The sequence below is a fragment of the Pelodiscus sinensis genome, chromosome 13 (genome assembly GCF_049634645.1).
Source record: "Pelodiscus sinensis isolate JC-2024 chromosome 13, ASM4963464v1, whole genome shotgun sequence".
Classification (NCBI taxonomy): domain Eukaryota; kingdom Metazoa; phylum Chordata; order Testudines; family Trionychidae; genus Pelodiscus; species Pelodiscus sinensis.
The window spans coordinates 25130776-25153208 of record NC_134723.1 but is presented as its reverse complement, the minus strand read 5'-3'; the positions used below and the strand labels follow the sequence as shown (position 1 = coordinate 25153208).

Sequence of the window (22433 nt, the reverse complement as noted above, 5' to 3'; positions counted from 1 at the left end):
CCCAAGGTGGAGGTAGGTGGGATTCTGGCACAGCTGCGCTATAGAGGCTGCCTCAGCCCTAGCTCTGCCATGCCTGGGGTAGGGGTAGGTGGGATCCTGGTCCAGCTGTGCGGCAGTCCCAGCCTCACCGTGCCCCAGACAGGGGCAGGCGGGACCCTGGCCTGGCCACGTGGCAGTCCCAGCCCCACACTCTGGGCAGGGGCAGGGGCAGGTGTGACCTGGGCCAGGCAGCCCCCTCTCCAGGATCACAGTTAACCAATTAAACATTTCATGTAACTGTTTAACTGCTATTTTACATCCTTAGTTCACATAGAGTCAGCAGAGCTCTGAAATAGCATAAGCCATGTGGAGAGATTCAATCCCGCTGAACAATATTCTGAGAACAAGGCGGCAGTTAGCAGAGTGCACAAATCCCATCTGTATTGTCAGAGTACCTGACTTCAACAGAGGCATGGCAGAGAAAGAGCACCGTGTGTACGCCCCTAGCAGCCATACTAAATTGACCACCACGCGTAGGCAGATAGACTCATTTCATTTTTAAAATGTGTGACATATAGCTGTTTACAACAGACCTATCCAAAGTACTTACATGGCTTTCATTAAAAAAATACCTCAGTGCCTCCTAATCATTAACAGATTAGCCTTACAACACCCCTGTGACATAAGGAAGTGCCATTATCCCAGTATGAGAGCCCAGAGAGAACATGTTCACAAAGGAAGTTTGTGACATGGCAAAGAAGCAATGGGATTAAACTGCAGCAAGGGTATGTCTACACTACAAAGTTAATTCGAACTAACAGACGTTAGTTCGAATTAACATTGATAGGCGCTACACACGTGAACCGCTAGTTCGAACTTAATTTGAACTAGCGGAGCGCTTAATTCAAACTAGTGGGAGGCTAGCCCTCCCCAGCTTTCCCTGGTGGCCACTCTGGGCACCACCAGGGAAACTCGTCTGCCCCCCTCCTGGCCCCAGAGCCCTTAAAGAGGCACGGGCTGGCTACGGTGCCCGTGCCAGGTGCAAGCCTGCCAGCACCCAGCCAGCAGACCGTGCACCTGGCACGGAACGAACCAGCTACCCGCTGCCACCCAGGCCTCCGCCTCTTCCCGGGACCAGGCTGGCGACTCCCGGGAGCTTGCCCGGGTCCGCAAGAGGCGGGCACCCGCCTGGTCTAGTGCAGACATCGTGGACCTCATCCTCGACCTCTGCACTAGGCACAGGAAAGTGGCCATCTAGGGCACGAGAGCTGCCAGCCTGGCCACCCAGGAGCAGGTGTGCATGAAAATCAAGGTGGTCCACTGAGACCCCCGACCCTGAGCCCTGAGCTTAGAATGGCCGTACTGGGTCAGAACAAAGGTCCATCTAGCCCAGTAGCCTGTCTGCCGACAGCAGCCAACACTAGGTACCCTGGAGGGGATGGACCGAAGACAATGACCAAGCCATTTGTCTCATGCCATCCCTCTCCAGCCTTCCACAAACAGAGGCCAAGGACACGTTGCTACCCCCTGGCTAATACCACTCCATGGACCCAACCTCCATGAATTGATCTCACTTCTCTTTAAACTCTGTTCTAGTTCTAGCCTTCACAGCCTCCTGCAGCAAGGAGTTCCACAGGTTGACTATTTGCTTTGTGAAGAAGAACTTTCTGTTGTTAGTTTGAAGCCTGCTACCTATACATTTCATTTGGTGTCCTCTAGTCCTTCTATTATGGGAACTAATGAAGAACTTTTCTGTATGCACCCACTCCACACCACTCATGCTTTTGTAGACTTCTATCATATCCCCCCTCCGTCTCCTCTTTTCTAAGCTGAAAAGTCCCAGTCTCTTTAGCCTCTCTTCATATGGGACCTGTTCCAAACCCCTGATCATTTTAGTTGCCCTCCCCTCTCCCACCGTCTCTCTTCCCCTCTCCCAGCTCCTTTTCCCAGTCTCACCCAGTTTTGTTCAATAAAGAGAGTTTCTATTTTTGACCACACGTGTCCTTTATTTTCTACATCAGGAAGGGGGGCTAGGGAGGGGTAAGTGGAAGGAGGTGAGGGAGGAATGGGGTACGAGCCCCCGATGGGGAGGACTGGGCTGGCTCTGAGGGCTCCTTGGGGTGAAAGCTCTCCTGCAGCCCCCAGATTGCCCCTCCCCCCGGATGGCAGCCTGTGGCAAGTGCAGCCGGGCTGATGGCCGAGTGCTGTGATGTGCCGAGTGTGGGCACTCAGGGCACTCTAAGCCAGGACTGCTTTGCAAGCGGGGCACCCCTGAGAACTGTCTGTCCGGGGTGGGGGTCGGGTCCCTTTAAGCACAGCCCTCGGCTAGCCTGAGGCAGCAGCTCCACGCTCTAAGTCCTAATCTGATGCCCTGCCGGCACTGCTTCCGGCCAGCCTTGACCTCGGTTCAGGGTCCACTCAATGTGGACATGCTAGTTCGAATTAGCAAAATGCTAATTCGAACTAGTTTTTAGGTCTAGATACACTAGTTCGAATTAGCTTAGTTCGAATTAACTAATTCGAATTAAGTTAGCTCGAATTAGCGCTGTAGTGTAGACATACCCCAAGAGAGGTTTAGATTGGACAGTAGGAAAAAGTTCCTAACTGTCAGGGTAGTCAAACACTGGAATAAATTGCCCAGGGAGGTTGTGGAATCTCCATTTCTGGAGAAATTTAAGAGTACGTTAGATAAATGTCTATCAGGGATGGTCTAGACAGTATTTGGTCCTGCCGTGAGGGCAGGGGACTGGACTCGATGACCTCTCAAGGTCCCTTCCAGTCCTAGTATTCTATGATTCTATGGGCTTCCCAAGTGCTAGGCTCGCTGCCCTAACTAGCAGCTCAAGGAGAAATTTTCAGATTCTTTTTCCTCTCTTCCCTCCCACAACATGGAAGTGTTTCCATTACATAGTCAGGAAGAAATTTCACAAATGCGATGGGTGAGGGTGGATGCTTTAGAAAATAATGCAAAACACAAATCATTCTATTCAGTAAATCCATTAAGTAATATCTTAAAAAGCTTGGGGAACACTAAAGAGCATCCTATTTGCAGACTATTCCGCCTCAACTGTGTCCCAAATCCCTTGCATCTTTGCTAATAGAGGAATTTTGCTTTGGTTTATAAAGAATTTATCAGCTCCTTCTGGTTAAACCATGCCTGAAGTGGACATATCACAGCTATAGGATTGTGAGCAGGACCAGACAAACTCCTCAGATCCCAAAAGATCCTATCTGCAGGCAAACAGCCTTTATTCAGAAAGGGCAAGGGGAGAGGAGTCCTTCTGAAGAGTGGTACGGGTCATCTGTATTTATCTGGCCAAACAGCCAAGTATCTACAACGAAAAGAGACATTTTATTTTAACAGCCCCATACACACACAGACACACAATACAGAAACAGATCTGTAACAAAATACATTTTTTAAAAAAGCTTTCTACTAGGTGTCAGCAGAACATCAAATGGATTGGCAGAGCCACATGCCCCTGGTGGAATGATCACACTTAAAACACACATATCTTCAAAGTGCTGTCCAGACAGCCATACATTAAGGAGTGTGGGGAAGGCAGGATGGAAGGGAGCCACCCCTTCCAGCAGGAGATGTAGGGTAGTGGTGGTTGGAGACTCTCTTCTGAAGGGGACGGAGGCTTCCATCTGTCACCAAGACATGGAGTCCTGGGAGATATGCTGCCTGCCAGAGGCATGTATCCAAGATGCTATGGAGGGACTATAGAAGATCACCTGGTTATCTGACTACTACCTCATGCTACTCATCCATGTGGGCACTAATGATACTGTAAGGTATGACCCATAGCAAATAAGAAGTCACGATGTGATGGTGAAGTTGGGAGCACTGGGGTGTTCTCTTCAGTTCTTCTGGTCAAAGGTAGGGGCCCAGGTAGACAGATGCATCCTGGAGAGAATGCCTGGCTGCAAAAATGGTGTCACTAGGGGTGTGTCTAGACTACCGAGTTTTGTCGACAAAAGTGGACTTTTGTCGACAAAACTATACCAGCGTCTACACTACCGCTGAGTTCTGTCGACGCTGGTAAACCTCATTTTACGAGGCAAAACACCTTCTGTCGACAGAGTTCTGTCGACAGAAGGTGTTATTGCCTGTAGGGTTGCGTCCAGACTACGGGGTTCTGTCGACAAAGCAGCTGGCATGGAGATTTACGAAAATAGTCAGAAACTGGGGGGAGGGGAAAGAACATTGGCAGTAATAACTAAGCTAAAGGAGAGACCAGACACAAAAGGGGGGAAATCAAATCAGTACTGTATCTTAGATGTCTGAATACCAATGTGAGAAGCATGGGAAATAAGCAGGAAGAAGATTTAACACTATTAAATAAACACAACTATGACATAATTGCATCATAGAGACTTGCTGGGCTAAATACGCATGACTGGAATACTGGTATAGAAGGGTACAGCTTGCTCAGGAAGGACAAACAGGGAAGAGGTGTTGCTTTGTGTATTAAAAGTGTATACATGAGGACTGAAATTGAAATGTAAACAGGACACAGACTTGTTGAGAGTCTCTGGGAAAGGACAAAAGGGGTAAAAAACCAAGGGTGATGTCGAGGTAGAGATCTACTACCGACCAGAAAGAAGAGGTAAATGAGGCTTTTTTTAAAAACAACGAAATCATTCAAAGCAGAGGACTCAGTGCTCATGAAGGACTTCAACTATCCAGATGTCCGTTGGGAAAATAACACAGCAGGACACAAATTATGCAAATATCAGAGACAATTTTTTATTTCAGAAGGTGGAGAAAGCTGTTTATTCAAAAGGTGGGGGATGCTGTTCTCGAGTTGATTTTGATAAACTGGAAGGAACTGGTTGAGAATTTGAAAATGGAAGGCAGCTTAGGGGTAAAAATGATCATAAAATCATAGAGTTCATGATTCTAAGGCAGGGGTGGGCAAAGGGCCCTCCGTGGGCCGAATCCCACCTGCCAAGTCAGTGGTCTGGCCTGCGGCCGCCCTGCCACTCCTCCATTCCCAAGCCAATCAAGGCCTGGGGGTAGGGAGCCCGCAAAGTCTCTCACGTCCTGTCCCCAGCCTGCCAGGGGCTAGAGAGCCACGCCGGCTGTTTTAAAAACTGCCAGTGTGTCTCTCCAGCTGCTTCGCACTCTTGCAGGGGTGAGGAGCCTTTGCGTGCTCCCCTGCTGCTAGGTTCTGATTGGCTTGGGAGCAGGGGGAGCGCACAAGGTCTCCTTCTGCTACGTGCCTAGAGGGAACCACCAACTGTTTTAAAACAGGTGGGTTTCTCTCTAGGGGGCAGAGGGAGTGAAGGGGAAGATTTCTTGCACTCCCACAACCCAGGCCAATCAAGCCTTCTGTTTGAGGCCCCGCCCCTTCAGGCCAGCCCCTTTAAAAATTATTGCCCACCCCTGTTCTAAGGAATGGTAGAAGGGAGAAAAGCAAAATAAAGGCAATGGATTTCAAGAAGGCCAACTTTAGCAAACTCAGGGTATGTCTACACTACAAAGTTAATTCGAACTAACAGACTTTGATAGGCGCTACACTAGCGCTCCGTTAGTTCGAACTTAATTCGAACTAACGGTGCGCTTAATTCGAACTAGGTAAACCTCATTCTACAAGGACTAACGCCTAGTTCGAATTAGCTAGTTCGAATTAAGGGCTGTGTAGCCACTTAATTCGAACTAGTGGGAGGCTAGCCCTTCCCAGCTTGCCCTGGTGGCCACTCTGGCCAACACCAGGGAAACTTGTCTGCCCCCCTCCCGGCCCCGGACCCCTTAAAGGGCCACGGGCTGGCTACACAGTTTGTGCCAGTTGCAAGGCTGCCAGCACCCAGCCAGCAGACCCTACACCTGCCACGCCATGAGCCAGCCACCCGATGCCACCCAGTCCTCCCCCTCTTCCCGGGACGAGCCTGGCGGCTCCCAGGAGCCTGCCCAGGGCCGCAAGAGGTGGGCGCTCGCTTGGTCTAGTGCGGAGATCGTGGACCTCATCGAGGTTTGGGGGGAAGCCTCCAATGTCCACGATTTCCGCACCAGCCACGGGAACACGGCTACTCCGCATGGCTGACAGCCTGGCCACCAGAGGCCACCAGCGGACCCGGGAGCACGTCCGCTGCAAAATAAAGGACCTGCGGCAGTCCTACTCCCGGGCCTCCCTGCCAGGGGCTGACCCGGAGGCCTGCCCCCACTTTCAGGCCCTGGACCGCATCCTGGGGGCTCACGCCGTCCATGCCCCCTGGGTGGTCATCGACCCCGGGGCAGAGGGACCGGTCCTGGACACCGAGGAGGAGGAGCCGGAGGATGCCGCGAGCCAGGAGCCTAGCAGGAGCCTGCCCAGGACCCCCAAGGAACCCCACAGACAACATCTCCTGTGTCGTCCGAGGCCGGGGAGGCCTCCACCTGTGAGTACCATCATGCTCCCCTTATATGTATGGGGGGGTGGGGAGGAGAGGAAGCCCAGGGACCATGCGCCTGGGCCTTGCCCACCATGAAGCAGCAGCTGGGTGTCATGAAGGGGCCTTTGCCTTGCAGAGGGGGGCTGGGTTTCACCCACCTTGTCTCCAGGGAGAACTGACCGCTGCTGTTGTTTCACCACAGCCGCAGCACCTGGGACTGCAGGGCGCACCACCCTGTCTGCAACAGCCACCCGGGCCAGCCGGCGTGCCAGAAACCAGGAGGACTACCAGCGGCGGTTCATGGAGCAGCTGCTCCGCAACCAGGAGCACTGGGTCCAGGAGGACCTTCGGCTGTGCCAGCGGAGTGTGGATGCGCTGGAGGAGCAGGGCCGTGGCCTCAGAGGCCACCTCCAGACCCTGGTGGACCGGTTCCTGCCTCCTCCTGCTCCTGCCGCAGCTCTCGCTCCTCCTCCCACCCCTGCTGCCCCTGCTCCCTCTCCCGCTTCCTCCGCACCCGCCGTCCCTCTTGCCCCACCCTCCACGCCCGCTCCCCCACCGAGGTCCCCGCACCTGCAGTGTTGCGAGACGGGAGAGCCAGCCGGACCCCCAAGCCTGAGCTTTCCCTTCCCTTCCTCAACTTCCAGCTCCCTCCTCCCAGGTTTCCCCCTCCCCTCTCCCACCCTCACTCCACCCTCCCCCACCCCAGTTATGTAAAATAAAGAGAGGGTTTTTTTGCCAAAACAGGTGTCTTTATTTGACATTAGGAAGGGGGGTTAGGGAGGGGAAAGAGAAAGGGGGGGAGGGTGGAAGAAGGCCCCAGTGAGGCATGCAGGGAGAGTTCAGTCCTCCTCCTCCACCTGGAAGCTCTCCCGCTGGGCTTCCCGGATCTGGACGGCCCCCCGCTGGGCTTCCCGGATGGCGGCGGTGCGGGGCTGAGCGTACTGGCCTGCCATGCGGTCAGCCTCAGCCATCCAGGCTGGCAGGAAAGCCTCCCCCTTCCTCTCGCACAAATTGTGCAGCACAGAACATGCTGCCACCACAGGAGGGATGTTGTGCTCGGCGAGGTCAAGGCAGGTGAGGAGGCACCTAAATCGGGCTTTCAGTTGCCCGAAGGCCCCCTCAATGATGATGCGGGCCCTGGTCAGCCTCGCATTGAAGGCCTGGTGGGAGGGGTTGAGGTGCCCCGTGTAGGGCTTCATGAGCCAGGGCTGTAGGGGGTAGGCCGCATCCCCCACCAGGCAGACAGGCATGTCCACGTCCCCGACCCTGATGTGGCGGTCGGGGAAGAAGGTCCTGGCGTGCAGCCTCTGGCACATGGAGGAGTTCCAGTACACCCTGGCGTCGTGTGCCTTGCTGGACCAGCCCACATTAATGTCCGTGAACTGTCCCCGGTGGTCACACACGGCCTGCAGGAGGACAGAGAAGTACCCCTTGCGGTTCACTTACTGGGAGGCCTGGTGTTCCGGGGCACGGATGGGGATGTGCGTCCTGTCGATGGCCCCCCCACAGTTGGGGAAGCTGAGGGCGCCGAACCCCCGGATGACGGCGTCTGGGTCGGCGAGGCGGACCACCCTGCGGAGCAGCACCCAGTTGATGGCCTTGACCACCTGCGGAGAGACACAGCAAAGCGCGAATCAGTGGGGCAGCCGGGTGGCTGGGAGTGCTCGTGCCCTGGCAGTGCCCCGCACTCCACTCCTGGGAGCAACCCCCCCGGGCGGCGTGTAGTACGGCCAGGAGAGACCGGCCCCTCCGGTGCGGGGCACTTTTGCCTCCTCCCCCTCCACCCCCCGTTTTCCCTGGGGCGGCTCATCCCCTCCTTGCAGCCCCCCTCCCCCCCGGCCCAGTGGCCGATGAGTGCCGTACCTGCATGAGCACTGCTCCGACGGTGGATCTCCCCACGCTGAACTGGTTCCCGACGGATCGGTAGCTGTCCGGCGTGGAGAGCTTCCAGAGGGCGATGGCCACACGCTTCTGGAGGGGGATGGCGGGCCTCATGCGAGTGTCCCTTCTGCGCAGAGCAGGGGCGAGCCACTCGCAGAGCTCCAGGAAGGTGTCCCTCCTCATCCTGAAGTTCTGGGTCCACTGTTGGTCTCCCCAGCGCTCCAGGACGATGCGGTCCCACCAGTCGCTGCTGGTGTCCAGACGCCAGATGCGGCGGGGCACGCCGGTTCCGGGGCGCCGCCGCAGCTGCTCCATGGCCCCCAGGGTGGCCAGGCGGAGAGGCAGGGGGCTGACGTGCACCAGGTGGAACCAGGCAGCCTCCAGCCATTGCTGGCAGGCTTGCAGCAGCAAGTCCATAAACTGCACCAGAAAGTGCAGGGCGAGCTCTGGCTCCATGTTGCCACCTGCAGCGGCGTCCCCGAAGGGAAGCACCGACACAGACGGGCGTAGAGAAAAACGCTTTGCTGTCCCTCGGCGAGGTAGGCAAGCAAGCGGAAAAACTGAGAACCGGCTGTCCAGGGGGGTCCCTTTAAGCACGAGCCTCAGATAGCCTCAGACAGCAGCCACACAAAGCAACTACTGACCTGATGCCCTGCCGGAACCAGTTTCAGCCGCCCTTAAATGCGCCCCTGCGTCCAATCAGTGTGGACGCGCTAGTTCGAATTAGCAAAACGCTAATTTGAACTAGTTTTTAGTTCTAGATGCGCTAGTTCGAATTAGCTTAGTTCGAATTAGCGCTGTAGTGTAGACATACCCTCAGGGAGTTGGTAGGTAAGATCCCATGGGAAGCAAGTCTAAGAGGAAAAATAACTGAAGACAGTTGGCAGTTTTCCAGGAAAGACTGAAAGAATTGGTTCTATTTAGACTGGAAAAGAGAAGACTGAGAGGGGACATGATCTCAGCTTTCAAAGATATAAAAGGTTGTTACCAGGAGGAGGGAGAAAAATTATTCTGTTTAACCTCTGATGATAGGACAAGAAACAATAGACTTAAATTGCAGCAAGGGAGGTTTAGGTTTAGGTTGGGCATTAGAAAAGGTGTCCTAATTGTCGGGCAGTATCAGAGGCAGCAGTGTGGGGTGGCAGGTGGCTCTCCTGAGTGCTCTTCATTTAAAACTTGGACCAAGAGTCTGCGGCTGAACCATCCTGCCAGTTCGAGTTTTTAAATGCAGAGCATGGGTGGAGGGGAGGTGCTGTGGTTAACTGGGACCGTTGACCGATAAGCAATCGCTTATTGGTTAAACAGTTAGCCGGTGAGCTGTTAACATCCCTACTATGTTGCCCATCTACTGGATGTTTACACCTTCCGTGAGCAGTGTGCTCCCAGGAAACAAAACAGCAGCGACAGCACAGGAGCTCAAAAATATCCTCCTTCAAAAGTGGGTCAGCGTATTTGTTGCCTAGCACTGTTTATGAAGCACTAGAAAAATTCAAACAAGCAGCTTCCACTCCACTGACGCTTCACACTCAGCCTCCAGTTCTAACTTCCCAGCCTTTTGTGCATTTGGATCACACCATCAGCAGGGCCGTCACCAACTTTTCCAAAGCATCCTCTTGATGGGAACATTATTAATTATTGGTCATATTTCTAAAATCTCTCTGATGGGGTCTATTATGCACCTTTCCTCTCACACTCCAAAGCAAACATAGACAAGGAATATCCCCCTATGCATTCCAACGCCTCAGTTGTTGGTGCTCACCTTGATTATTACTGCAGCACACTATGTTTCCAGACTCCTGGTGTTTAATGCAAGTTAGGTAGCTCAGGAGAGCAGTGCAGGGGCCAATCACCCAGTTATCTAGGGTCTAATATTGTAGTGGGTAGATACAAAATTTTCCACCCTCACTTCAAGAAAGACCACATTTTACCTTCCTGTTTATTATCAGCCACATTTGGCCCTAACTGAGGTTCCAGTGTTTAAGACAAACCCAAAGCCAAGTATTCTTACTGCAGCAGACCACATAAACCACTGTAATAAGGGTAGCCCTCTGCATAGCAGCTAATCCATCGACAGAATCCCAGGGCTCAGACATCAGCTCCATCTGTCATTGCTGCAGGAAAATAGGGAGAAAGGAATGAGATGGGACAAATCCTGAGCAAAAACTAATGGAAGTGCAAAGGGGCTAAAAGGACTAGAACAGGGAAGCAAGGAAGAGAGTCAGTGGCCCTCAGACAGATGTGGCTCAAAACCTTCATTTCTAATGTTCCTGCAGCCTCACATGCAGAATGTGACTGAGATAAATAAACAGAGGCCACAAGACTCCAATGCCACTGGGAACAAAGATGGACACCAACACATGAAGGAATCAGTTAACCAGGAAGCAAATGGCTAAAGCATTATGGTGCTAGAGCAGCACACATGGGTGGTTGTAGATGACTCTGTCAGCACCCTTCCTTGGGATGAGTTCTGTGTTTGCACAGAGGATTTTATCTTCAGGGCTAGCTACTTTCTCCTGCACCAATCTGCCCTGGAATTATCTTGCCTCAAAATGGAGCATATTTCATAACAAAAAAAAAATCAACTGTTAATTAGCTCAGCCACAGAGGAACTATCGACAAGCTATACAACCTGAATTATATATACTGGTTGTACTTCAAACTTTTTACCTTTTTTTGAATTCGGTGTTCAAAAGGGTGCCCAGGAAACAGGGAACAGAGATGGATTAAAGGTTTCTGTGAAAGCACGTCTATCACAGAACATTTGTAACTTACAAGCCTTAATGCATAGACTTGGGATGTCAAACCCAACAGATCTAGGTCCCATTTTATTAGTACTCGGTGTTCAGGCGGGAGGGCAGAGGAGAGAAGGAAGCAGGATTAACCATTCTGATTTTGACTTTCCTTTCCTTTCCTTTCCTTTCCTTTCCTTTCCTTTCCTTTCCTTTCCTTTCCTTTCCTTTCCTTTCCTTCATTAACGATGAGAAAGTTCCTCACGGGTTGGATCTTACAAGCCTATTAACACAATTACAACCGGAGTCTTCTATGTCATTCCAGCTCCCTTTTTCTATAGCAGACACAGGAATTTCATTTAGGAAGCAAAGACCGTGAACATGCTTGTCATGAAAAAACAAAACAAACAAAACAATGCTCCACAGGATGACAGTGGACTCTACTGTGAAGCATGTTTTCCTCTGGCTCCCCAATACCCATCCCACAATGATCGTATTGCATCATAACAGACCAATGACCTTCCTTCCCTAGTCCATCCAATCTACCATTCAACCCTCCCTGCCATAGCAGAACTGATAAAAGTTCCAGCTAATCCCAGAAATTTGTCCAATGCTAGTTACTTTAGGGAAGGGGTTCCCAACCTGGGGTACACGTACCCCCAGGGGGTACGAGAAGCTTGTCAAGGGGTACGGGGACTATTTGGTAAATAACTAGATTATCCTAATTGAAATATTCCAAAAGTAGTAGAGTAGTGTTAGTGAAAAAAGTTGTGGATTCTAGAGTCTAGAATTCATTTCCTTTCATATTAAATAGGGGGTACGGGAAGGTTTACTAAAAGCCAAGGGGGCACGGGGACCGAAAAAGGTTGGGAACCCCTGCTTTAGGGGGAGGCAAGAAACCTACTAGGGATGTAAAAGCTGTTTTAAAATGCAACAGTGTAACCACTAAAAATCCTAGTGGTTACACGCACTTAAAAAAGCTTTATACTACAGAGCCCTGGGCAAAGTCTCCCAGAGGGAAGTGGACGTGTCCGCCACAGACAGGGGCTGCTCAGCTGGCCAGAGCAGCTCCTGCTGGAAGTGGGCCCCATCAGGCCCCATCCCGGTTAACTGATTAACCATTTACATCCCTAAAGCCTACCAAATATGCCTAGGCTCCAACTCAGCAAAGTTGAATGCCAAAGTGCTTTGCTGAATGGGGGCCCTTATAGTTAAAATGCTAACTCGGTGGACAAACTTCACTCACATTTTCAGAGCTACTCCTGCTAATGTCATTTCAGTTTACAGCAATGCAATAAGTGATTTTTTAAAAAAGTGTAAAGGAAACACTAGAAATATTTAAAACTTTTCATTATTTTCTGTCCTAAAAATCTTTGCCGAGAGGTTTTTCCTTCTCCCGCAGCTCCCTCACACAACACAGAACACAACCTCCCTAAGACTTGGAAAAACCGAATAAATAGAGCCCCACAGGGACACAAAATTGATATCCCCATCTGTATCTGTATCCATAAAAATAAGTCATGGATATCTGCATTGACATCCACATCTGTGGATGTCTGCAGATAATACAGTGGAAATCTTCAAATTTTCAGAGTTTTAGATACAAAATCTGAATCCGCCTCTGTATCTGCAAAAACGAGCCGTAGACCTTCACATCCACATCTGTGGATGCAGATGAGATACCAATAAATACACCTCATAAAAAGTCATTCCATTCCACATTTTTATGGAGTGCTTTTCATTTAGAAGGGTTTGTGTGGCTGTATAGGTGACTTGTGGTACCCCTGCCAAAATTTTAACTGATAGATGGGGTGTCCTCAAATTTCCCCTCTATATTCCTTTGGGTGGCCATCCCTGCAACTCCTACCCCTGCAGCCCTGTACGGCTGACACTGCTGTGTTTCAGGCAGCACTGAGTAAAACAGAACGAAGACACACGCACGCACGCGCGCGCGCACACACACACACACACACACACACAGAGTGTTATTTAACAGCTACATTCTTGGGAGCTGAGCAATGTGCGATGGAAATTAGAGAAGGACAATGTCAAGGAAAGAGACGGTTAGGAAATAAAAGCCCACCCCAGAAGATAGCAAATTGGCTGCCCCCTCCCCCCCCCCGTCCAACCACAGAGGAAGCGGGGGCGAGCTCAGAAACACACACAAAGGTCCAACGGGGAGAGGGGGGAGAGGAGGGGAAGAAGGATTGGGGCTGGAAATGGTGTTGAGTCACCAAAACCCAAGAGCTGTGTTTGCACTGGGCTCCAGATGGCCAGTTTGTGCAGCTGCAGCAATGATGCGTACACACCCCACAAACCCAGAGAAAGGAAGTCGTTACTTTGTAACTCTCATTCCAACCCCAACTGCACAGGATTAGGCAGGAAAAATTGCTTTTGTGCATTTGTGCACGAGAGATTAGCCAGAGAGAGACTGGTTGTGGAGCGGAGGAAGTTTCTAACACATGGGGTGACAAAGGAGGGATTCCCCTATGCTGGGATTTTTATACACGGATAGAGTTGCACTTATGCAAACCCCAAGTGTGGACATGCTGCACAGGGATATATGGTGACTGGCACCGGTGCAATTTGACTACACTCAAGGATGCATGGGTGAAGTTGCACTTGTGGCTAGAAACCGCAATGCAGCCCAGGCCTCAGTCCAGCTCTTTGGGGATTCCAGGGAAGGCCACATTATGAAAGAAAAATGATGCCTTCACAATTGCTACAAAGCAGCCAACTTGTTGGCAGTGTCAGTGCAGGGGCCATAGACTCAGCACTGCCCGCAGAGAGCAATCAAACCCTTGCTTGACCCTAGATGTTGTTCTGTAATTAATCCAAGTCTAGACACATGGAATTATGCAGACCTAGGGAGAAGTCCAGAATTCTGGCCTTCTGTAGTTCCAAAAATGCACCCCTCTCACAGTTGAGCTAATCGAGCAATCCCATTGACAATGCTGTCAATTCAAGACAAAGGTCACGACCCTCTTGAGGAATGTCCTATGGCAGTGCATGGAGAGAAGAATCAAACAGCTCCTCAACAGACTGACTCCTATGGGGCCTTTATGGGAAAGTAGGAGGCTGAAAAAACTATTGTCTGCAGCTTGCCAGAAAGTTGCTCTGCTGTTCTCAGGGAATATCTGTGTGAGCTTCACTCAGCTCTGACTAGTATACTGTTTAGGCTGCTAAGCCTAAAACATTTGAAGTGTGGTGAATTTTCCAAGCCAGAAGAGGACTGTGTGGCTTAGTATAAGCAGTTGGCTCAACTACGCAGATTCCCTGTAGCATGTTCAATGTTTTTCATATGAACAGTGTTTTGCCCAGAGTAAAAAATTTCCTCTCAAAAGCTGCTCTGAGGGCTGCATTTTAGAGTCAGTGCAGAACTTTCAGATACAAATATTACAAAAACAAAGACATAATTTACAGCTTTGCATTTTCCTCTCGCATGAATGCAGGTAAGTATTAGGTCTGGTTCTCACCTTCCCCAGTCCCAATTCAAGTGCCATTTTTAGCAGGTTTGCTTGTCGAATATTATCACATGCACAAGAGTCCTCACCTTGACAAGCAGACCTCTCTGCCCTGAGAATTGGACTGGCAAGGAGAGTTCAGAGCATGGCAATAATTTCTGAAAGTCCCTTAATCTGCATAGTATTTTATTATTTGTACTGTGGTAATGCTTAGGAGCCAAAGTAATGTTCCGGAACTAGGGGATGTAAGCAAGTAGTCAAGTACTCGACTACCTGACTACTCGCTTCTCCCCACCCTTGCTGCCTCTGTATGAGCTGGTTCCCCTCAGCACCATCTCTGTGGTGCCGCTTGCCCCTGTCCCCTGCCTCTATCAGAGGCAGTAGGGAGGGGAAGGCTGCTCCAGCAGCAACCCCTGTCTGAGGGGGGTCCCAGTGGGGAGCTGGATCCCTCCCACCCCCGGCAGACAGGGGCTGCTGCAGTGAAGCAGCCCTTGTTCATGGTGGCCTGGGCTGACTGCAGGTAGGGGCTGCAGGACCCGGTGTGAGCTGGGACTAAGCAGTCCCAGCTTGCACCAGCCCAGGACTGCTGTGCCTCTGCATTTTAAATGTAGTAAGAGTGCATTTATAATCCAGAGCCACGGCATGGATGGCTCATGTAGCCAGCGCGAGTCGGGATTGAATAGTCCCGGCTCACGCCAGTCTGGGACCGCTGCGCCGCTGCATTTTAAAAGTACTCTTACTACATTTAAAATGCACAGCTGCAGCGGTTCAGAGCCGGCGTGAGCCAGGACTGCTCAGTGCCAGCTTGAGCTGGCTTCAGGAGACAAATTGTATCGACTACACGATTAGCCAAGTAATTGTTCTTTAACAGCTTAAACTATCCCACTGTGCTGGGAGCTGTACAAATACAGAACAAAACAATGGTCCCTGCCACAGTGTTTTTTACCTAAAGTACAAAGAGCAAATGACTTACCTTGTAGTAACTGGAGAGTCTTTGAGATATGTGGTCCCTATCTATATTCCACTGTGGGTACACGTATGTACCATGAGCTGGCAGCTGGAGAACTCTTGAAAGCAGAAGCCATTGGTCCATGCATGCACCTTCACTTTCCTCGTGCCTCCAATTGAGGAAATAAAGGGTAGACGGGATGGACCATCTCCATCCACCATGATCCCAAGAAAGATCCAAAGCAGAGGGGAAAGAGAGAGGGAAGTGGACTATAGATAGTGACTGCACATCTCAAAGAACTCCAGTTATGATAAGGCAGTGGTTCCCAAAGTGGGGGTCCGTCTCTTGACTCAGGGGCAATTTTGCACCATTGAGAACAAAATGGCATCTCCCACACAGCATGACCTCCCATGCAGGGTGTTCCATTAGTGGTGGAAATGAAAGCGACCTAGGACATCAAGCCAGGTGCCAAAACGTCTGAGAACCATTGCTGTGAGGCATGTCACTTTCTTTTCTTCTACAAGAGCTGGTCCCCACATGGACTTCATTGTGGGTGACTAACAAGCAGGACTCAAGTAGGAGGAAGGTTCAAGGAAGCAGGTGGAAGAGATGTCTGAAATACTGAGTCAGTGAAGGAGTCCAGTACTCATGCATCATGTCTCACGTGTGTGGAGGGAACGTCCCGTAGCTGCTTTGCAAATGTCAAATCGTGGTACTTGAAGCAATGCCACTGACATTGATTGGGGCCCTCCCTCTCTTGAGGGGAAGGAAGATTAGACATCCAACAGCAGAGTAAGATGCAACTTGAGATCTGTTTACAGATTCCTCTGAGAGGTGATAGCTTGACCTTGAACTCTTTCCACTATGGTGGTAAACAGTCTGGGAAATTTTCTGGTGGGCTTTGTGCATTGTAGGTACAAAGCTAAGGCTTGTTGCATGCTGAGGGCCTGAACTCTCCTTCAGATGTGTGTGTTTTTCCCGATTGGTTCAGCAGAAACTCTGAAGCTACTCTGGGAGGGGGCGGTAAATTTAATATGTAAACAGAATAAAACTTTTGTCTCTATGCAGCATGGTGTAAGGCAAGTCTGTCACCAATACTCTTGCGCTCACTCACCCGCCTGATTGAGGTGACACAACCTTCATGAAGAGGAGAGACATAGAACAGGTAGTGAATGATTCAAAGGAAGTCTTAGTGAGCACTAAAATAACACAGTTTAAAGTCTCATTACAGAGCATATTTCCTCACAGACAGAAAGTTTCTGATTAGGCCCTTCCAGAATCTGGATGAGTAAAAACTGAGTAACCATGTGAAGGTAGGTGGTATGCACTGATGGCTGGCAGGTGGACCCATAAAAAGTTGATAGAAAGACCTGCTGTTTTGAGGGAAAGTCCAGAACAAGGAGAATTACTAGAGCTTCCAGGGATAAAAGTTTTTTGTGGCACTCAGATAAACACTTCCAGTTGCTCAAGTAGCATTTTCTAGAGGAATCTTTTCTTTGCATAGCTCCAGAGCATGAACGTTCTAGAATTGACATCCGACTGAGAAGATTTTGGTGAAGAACTTAGAGGCGGTAGCAAGGCCAAATGGGAGCACTCTCTATTGAAAACGATTTGGGCTTACTATGAATCTGGGAAAATGTCTGTGAGTGGGGTGAATGTTCATATCAATGTACGTGTCCCTCATTGCAAGAGCTATAAACTGCATATCCCTTTCCTGCAATGGGATTACAGAGGCCAGCATGACTATGCACAATTTCAAGTTTGTAAATAAAGCGCCTGAGATGGCAGACATCGAGGATCTCCTGCCTCCCTTCTTCTTGGATACGAGGAAGTATGTTGAGTAAAAACCATTACCTTTGTACTAAAGTATAACTGCTCTATTGCTCCTTTCTATACGGCCAGGTCGATACTAGATCCGGAACGTCAGCTTAAGGTATGCAACTCCACATGCCTCCTAACACAATACCTTCAGCACCAATTTTAGCCAAATTCAACTGTATTTAGGGACTCATGCTTTCAAGGGGTATGCAGGTGAACAATTACAGCTGCACTATGCCAACTACATGTATCCACTGTAAGACATGCCTAGGCATTGTTAGTGGGTAAATCCTGTCTCCAGTGAAGTTTCTGGGAGTTTTGCTGCTGACTTCAATGGGGCTAGGATTTCACACTTTGTGAAGGGAAGATATAGTTCCAAAAGCCACATATTAGCAGCATTGATCCCTGAAAAGGCTCCAGCGAACTATGCCCAGGTCCCAAAGAGAAAAGAGATTCTAAACATGGCTGCCTCCTGGAGCGCTACTATGAAAATTATGCCTTAGCAGCTTTCAACTTCTCATGTTAAGGGACATTTTCATTGTAGTTAGTCCTAAAAAACCCAAACGAGGGAGAGTACTTTGAAACAAAGCTGATACCCAGTAGTAGGTGGCTCTCAACCATATTTTATTTTAAATGGGTCTTTACCCATTATGAAATCTGAGAGCGCCAACACCTGTGTACCAACTGTTTATGATGCAGAAGTCACTTGAGGCAGAGGAATTGCATCTCTGGTGCTGCTGTGGACATGGAAAAGGCAGCTGAGATGCCATGCAAGGGATCCTACAAACAATCTTATGGGGAAAGAGGAGAGTGCAGAACTGGTGTCAACAAGATGAGGAAAAACAAGGTTAAAGAGTGCTGCAGACACGGTACAGGGCGGAAGAAAAAGAATAGTGAGAAAGGAAGGATTTCAGCACATCCACATTCAGCAAATTCACTGTCTTTGACTTGTGCTTTGGAACACACTTGAGGTCCATATTTGAAAGAAAAGCACTATCTGGGCTCCAGCTGACCATCTCAAGTAGTTGAAGGAAGTCTGGGGGCAAGGTAAAAGAGAGAGGCAAAAAGAAACCCATCATACATAGTCCTATAGCAGTGGTACACAACCTGTGGGTCACGACCCCCAAGGGAGTCGCGGATGTCTTCCCAGGGGGTCGTGGCGCTTAGATCCAGCCGGCTGGGGGCTGGGCCTGGCCGTTGGCAGCCGTGTGGCACAGCGCTTAGATCTGGCCAGCCGGGGACTGGACACAGTCGCACTGAACTTAGATCTGGCCAGCTGAGAGTTGGGCCCGGCAGTTGGCGGCCCCCGTATCACGGGAGTCACAGATCAAAAAAGGTTGCTCACCACTGTCCTATAGTATCTCAGGCAGGAGTTGGCAAATACTGGCCCACAGGCCGGATCTGGTTTCCCAGAATTAGATCCTGGCGGGTTGCCGCTCCTGTTGGCTGCACATTGCCGATCCTGGCCAATGGGAGCTGTGGGAAACGGTGAACCGGTCTGTGCCGCTTTTCACAACTCCCATTGGCCAGGATCAGTGATCCACAGCCAATGGGAGCTGCAATTGCCCATAACTGCAGGGACACAGGTAAATATATCAGTGGTGGTCCACTAGGGGCTAATCCTGGTGAACCAGGCCAGCCTGCAAGCTGGTATTTGGCCATCCTTGACCTAAAGTCTTGATTGCCTGGAGAAGCAAGTAGTACACAAGACTGAGAGACAGGAGGTCCTGAGTACTACTCCTGGTTCTGCCTCTACTTACTGTGTGGTACAGACAACAGCAAAGACAGACAGTCCCTGGCCCTAAGCAAGTAACTTAGGGTATGTCTACACTACAGCACTAATTCGAACTAACTTAATTCGAATTAGTTAATTCGAAATAAGATAATTCGAATTAGTGCATCTAGACCTAAAAACTAATTTGAATTAGCGTTCTGCTAATTCGAAATAGCATGTCCACATTGAGTGGACCCTGAACCAAAGTTAAGGCTGGCTGGAACCAGTGCCGGCAGGGCATCAGGTTAGGACTTAGAGTGTGGAGCTGTTGCCTCAGGCTAGCCGAGGGCTGTGCTTAAAGGGACCCGACCCCCACCCCGGACAGACAGTTCTCAGGGTTCCCCGCTTGCTTGTCCAACTCGATGAGGGACAGCAAAGCAGTCTTGTCTTGGAGTGCCCTGAGTGCCCACACTCGGCACATCACAGCACTTGGCCATCAGCTCGGCTGCACTTGCCACAGGCTGCTATCCAGGGGTATGTCTACACTACCACCCTAGTTCGAACTAGGGTGGTTAATGTAGGCAACCGGAGTTGCAAATGAAGCCCGGGATTTGAATTTCCCGGGCTTCATTTGCATCTCGCCGGGCGCCGCCATTTTTAAATGTCCGTTAGTGCGGACTCCGTGCCCGCGGCTACACGCGGCACGGACTAGGTAGTAGGACGAGGAGTAACGGTAGTTCGGAATAGGAAGCCTAGTCCGAACTACCTAGTCCGTGCCGCGTGTAGCCGCGGGGCACGGAGTCCGCACTAGCGGACATTTAAAAATGGCGGCGCCCAGCGAGATGCAAATAAAGCCCGGGAAATTCAAATCCCGGGCTTCATTTGCAACTCTGGTTGCCTACATTACCACCCTAGTTCGAACTAGGGTGGTAGTGTAGACATACCTCAGGGGGCTCAATCGGGAGGCTGTCAGGATCCAGGAAGCCCTGCAGGAGAGCTTCCACTCCAAGGAGCCCGCAGAGCCACCCCAGTCCACCCCATCAGGGGCTCATGCCCCATTCCTCCCTCACCCCCTTCCACTTACCCCTCCCTAGCCCCCCTTCCTGATGTAAAAAATAAAGGACACGTGTGTTCAAAAACAGAAACTCTCTTTATTTAACAAAACTGGGGGGGGGGGGGATTAACCTCTGGGGAGACTGGGAAAAGGAGGTGGGAGAAGGGAAGAGAGAGGGTGGAAGAGGGGAGGGGGAAACCTGGGAGGAGGGATCTGGAAGCGGGAAGCCAGGGGAAGAAGGAGGAGGGAAGTATAAAACTATGGTACGCCATATCTTCAGTACTGTGTACAGATGTGGTCTCCTCACCTCAAAAATATATTTTGGCCTTGGCAAGGGTTCAGAAAAGGGCAACTAAAATGATTAGGGGTTTGGAACAGGTCCCATATGAAGAGGCTGTGACTTTTCAGCTTAGAAAAGAGGAGACTGAGGGGGGATATGATAGAGGTATATAAAATCATGAGTGGTGTGGAGAGGGTGAATAAAGAAAAGTTCTTCATTAGTTCCCATAATTGAAGGACTAGAGGACACCAAATGAAATTAATGGGCAGCAGGTTTAAAACTACTAAGCAGAAGTTCTTCTTCACACAGCACATAGTCAACCTGTGGAACTCCTTGCTGCAGGAGGCTGTGAAGGCTAGAACTATAACAGAGTTTAAAGAGAAGTTAGATAAATTCATGGAGGTTGGGTCCATGGAGTGCTATTAGCCAGGGGGTAGGAATGGTGTCCCTGGCCTCTGTTTGTGGAAGGCTGGAGATGGATGGCACAAGACAAATCGCTTGGTCATTGTCTTCGGTCCATCCCCTCCGGGGTACCTGGTGTTGGCCGCTGTCGGCAGACAGGCTATCGGGCTGGATGGACCTTTGGTCTGATGCAGTACAGCCATTCTTATGTTCTTATGTTCTAAGCTCAGGGCTCAGGGTTGGGGGGTCTCACTGGACCAACTTGATTTTCATGCAAACCTGCTCCTGGGTTCGCATGTGGCCTTTGGTGGCCAGGCTGGCGGCTATCCTGCCATAGACGGCCACATTCCTGTGCCTAGTTAGGAGATTGTGGACATTGGAGGCCTCCGCCCAAACCTCGATGAGGTCCACGATCTCCGCACTAGACCAGGTGGGCGCCCGCCTCTTGCATCCCTGGGCAGGCTCCCGGGAGCCGCCAGCCTGGTCCTGGGAAGAGACGGAGGGCTGGGTGGCAGTGGGTGGCTGGTTCGTGCCGTGCCAGGAGCAGGGTCTGCTGGCTGGGTGCTGGCAGGCTTGCAACTGGCACAAGCACTGTAGCCAGACCGTGCCCCTTTAAGGGCTCCGGGGCCGGGAGAGGGGCAGAAGAGTTTCCCTGGTTTGGCCCAGAGTGGCCACCAGGGCAAGGTGGGAAGGGCTAGCCTCCAACTAGTTCGAATTAAGTGGCTACACAGCCCTTAATTTGAACTACTTAATTTGAACTAGGCGTTAATCCTCGTAGATTGAGGTTTAGCTAGTTCGAATTAAGCGCTCCGCTAGTTCGATTTAAATTCGAACTAGCGGTTTTTATGTGTAGCCCCTATGAAAGTTAATTCGAAATAACAGCTGTTAGTTCGAATTAACTTTGTAGTGTAGACATACCCTTAGTCTCAGCCTCCCAATTTGTAAAATGGGAGTAACACCACCGCCACCTACTTCATGGGGTTGTCCGGAGGCTCATTGCAGAGACACCCAGCTAGAGCCAGAGCAGGGAAAGCCAAAGTACAGAGAAAACACAGGGGCATTTGGACAGTAAAGAGAACAGCTTCTGTCCTTTGCGTAAAGCAGGAGACACCTTCTTCTTCCCCTGGCTTGGTAAACAGCTGGCACGGCAGCAAGCTGAAGCTAGACAAAATCAGACTAGAAATAATGACAGACAAATGTTCAACAGTCTGAGTAGTTAACCCCTGGAACAACATACCGTTCTCCATCAACTGCTGCCTTTAGAATGCATGTCTAGAGACATACTCTAGTCTAGCTCAACTACACGTTACAGGCTTAATGCAGGAATTTCTGGGTGAAATTCCCTGGTCTCTCTTATGCAGGTCACACTATGTGATCACAGTGGTCCCTTCTGGCCTTAAAACCTATGAAAAAAGAAACAGCGCTTCTCTTCACGACTTTTCCCCATCCATTCAATCTTCATTATTCACTGCACGGAGGAATTAGGAACTTAATGAAGCGAAGTTTTTTTAAACGAGCACCTGGAAACATTCATTTTACTGGGGCTTGGCTATTTCTAGTAGATAATCACATATGCAAGAGCTTGAGCATTTCAAAACTGTCATGCTTTTACCTTATGTGCCCTCCCATCTATTTATTGTAACCACCTGTTGCCCATCTTCTTATACTTAGACTATAAGCTTCTTGGGGCAGGAAGCATCTTTTTTTCATGTGTTTGTACAGTGCCTAGCGCTGTAGGGCTAGGGTATATAGCCACTATTGCAAATTTACGATGCAAATAAATAA

General features: G+C 50.3%; 2 protein-coding genes across 2 annotated transcripts in view; both read right to left on the bottom strand.

The window, feature by feature from the left end:
• The window catches only part of SLC16A2 (solute carrier family 16 member 2), a 117744-nt gene that overhangs the window by 57849 nt on the left and 37462 nt on the right, over positions 1-22433 (bottom strand). The window lies entirely within an intron of this gene.
• LOC142831229 (uncharacterized) lies at positions 7091-19456 on the bottom strand. The gene is made up of 2 exons (XM_075940871.1): positions 8221-19456; positions 7091-7964 (listed from the first exon to the last, which is right to left on the bottom strand). The coding sequence occupies exons 1-2, from the start codon at positions 8692-8694 to the stop codon at positions 7800-7802; spliced, it is 639 nt and encodes a 212-aa protein (XP_075796986.1). The 5' UTR covers positions 8695-19456; the 3' UTR covers positions 7091-7799.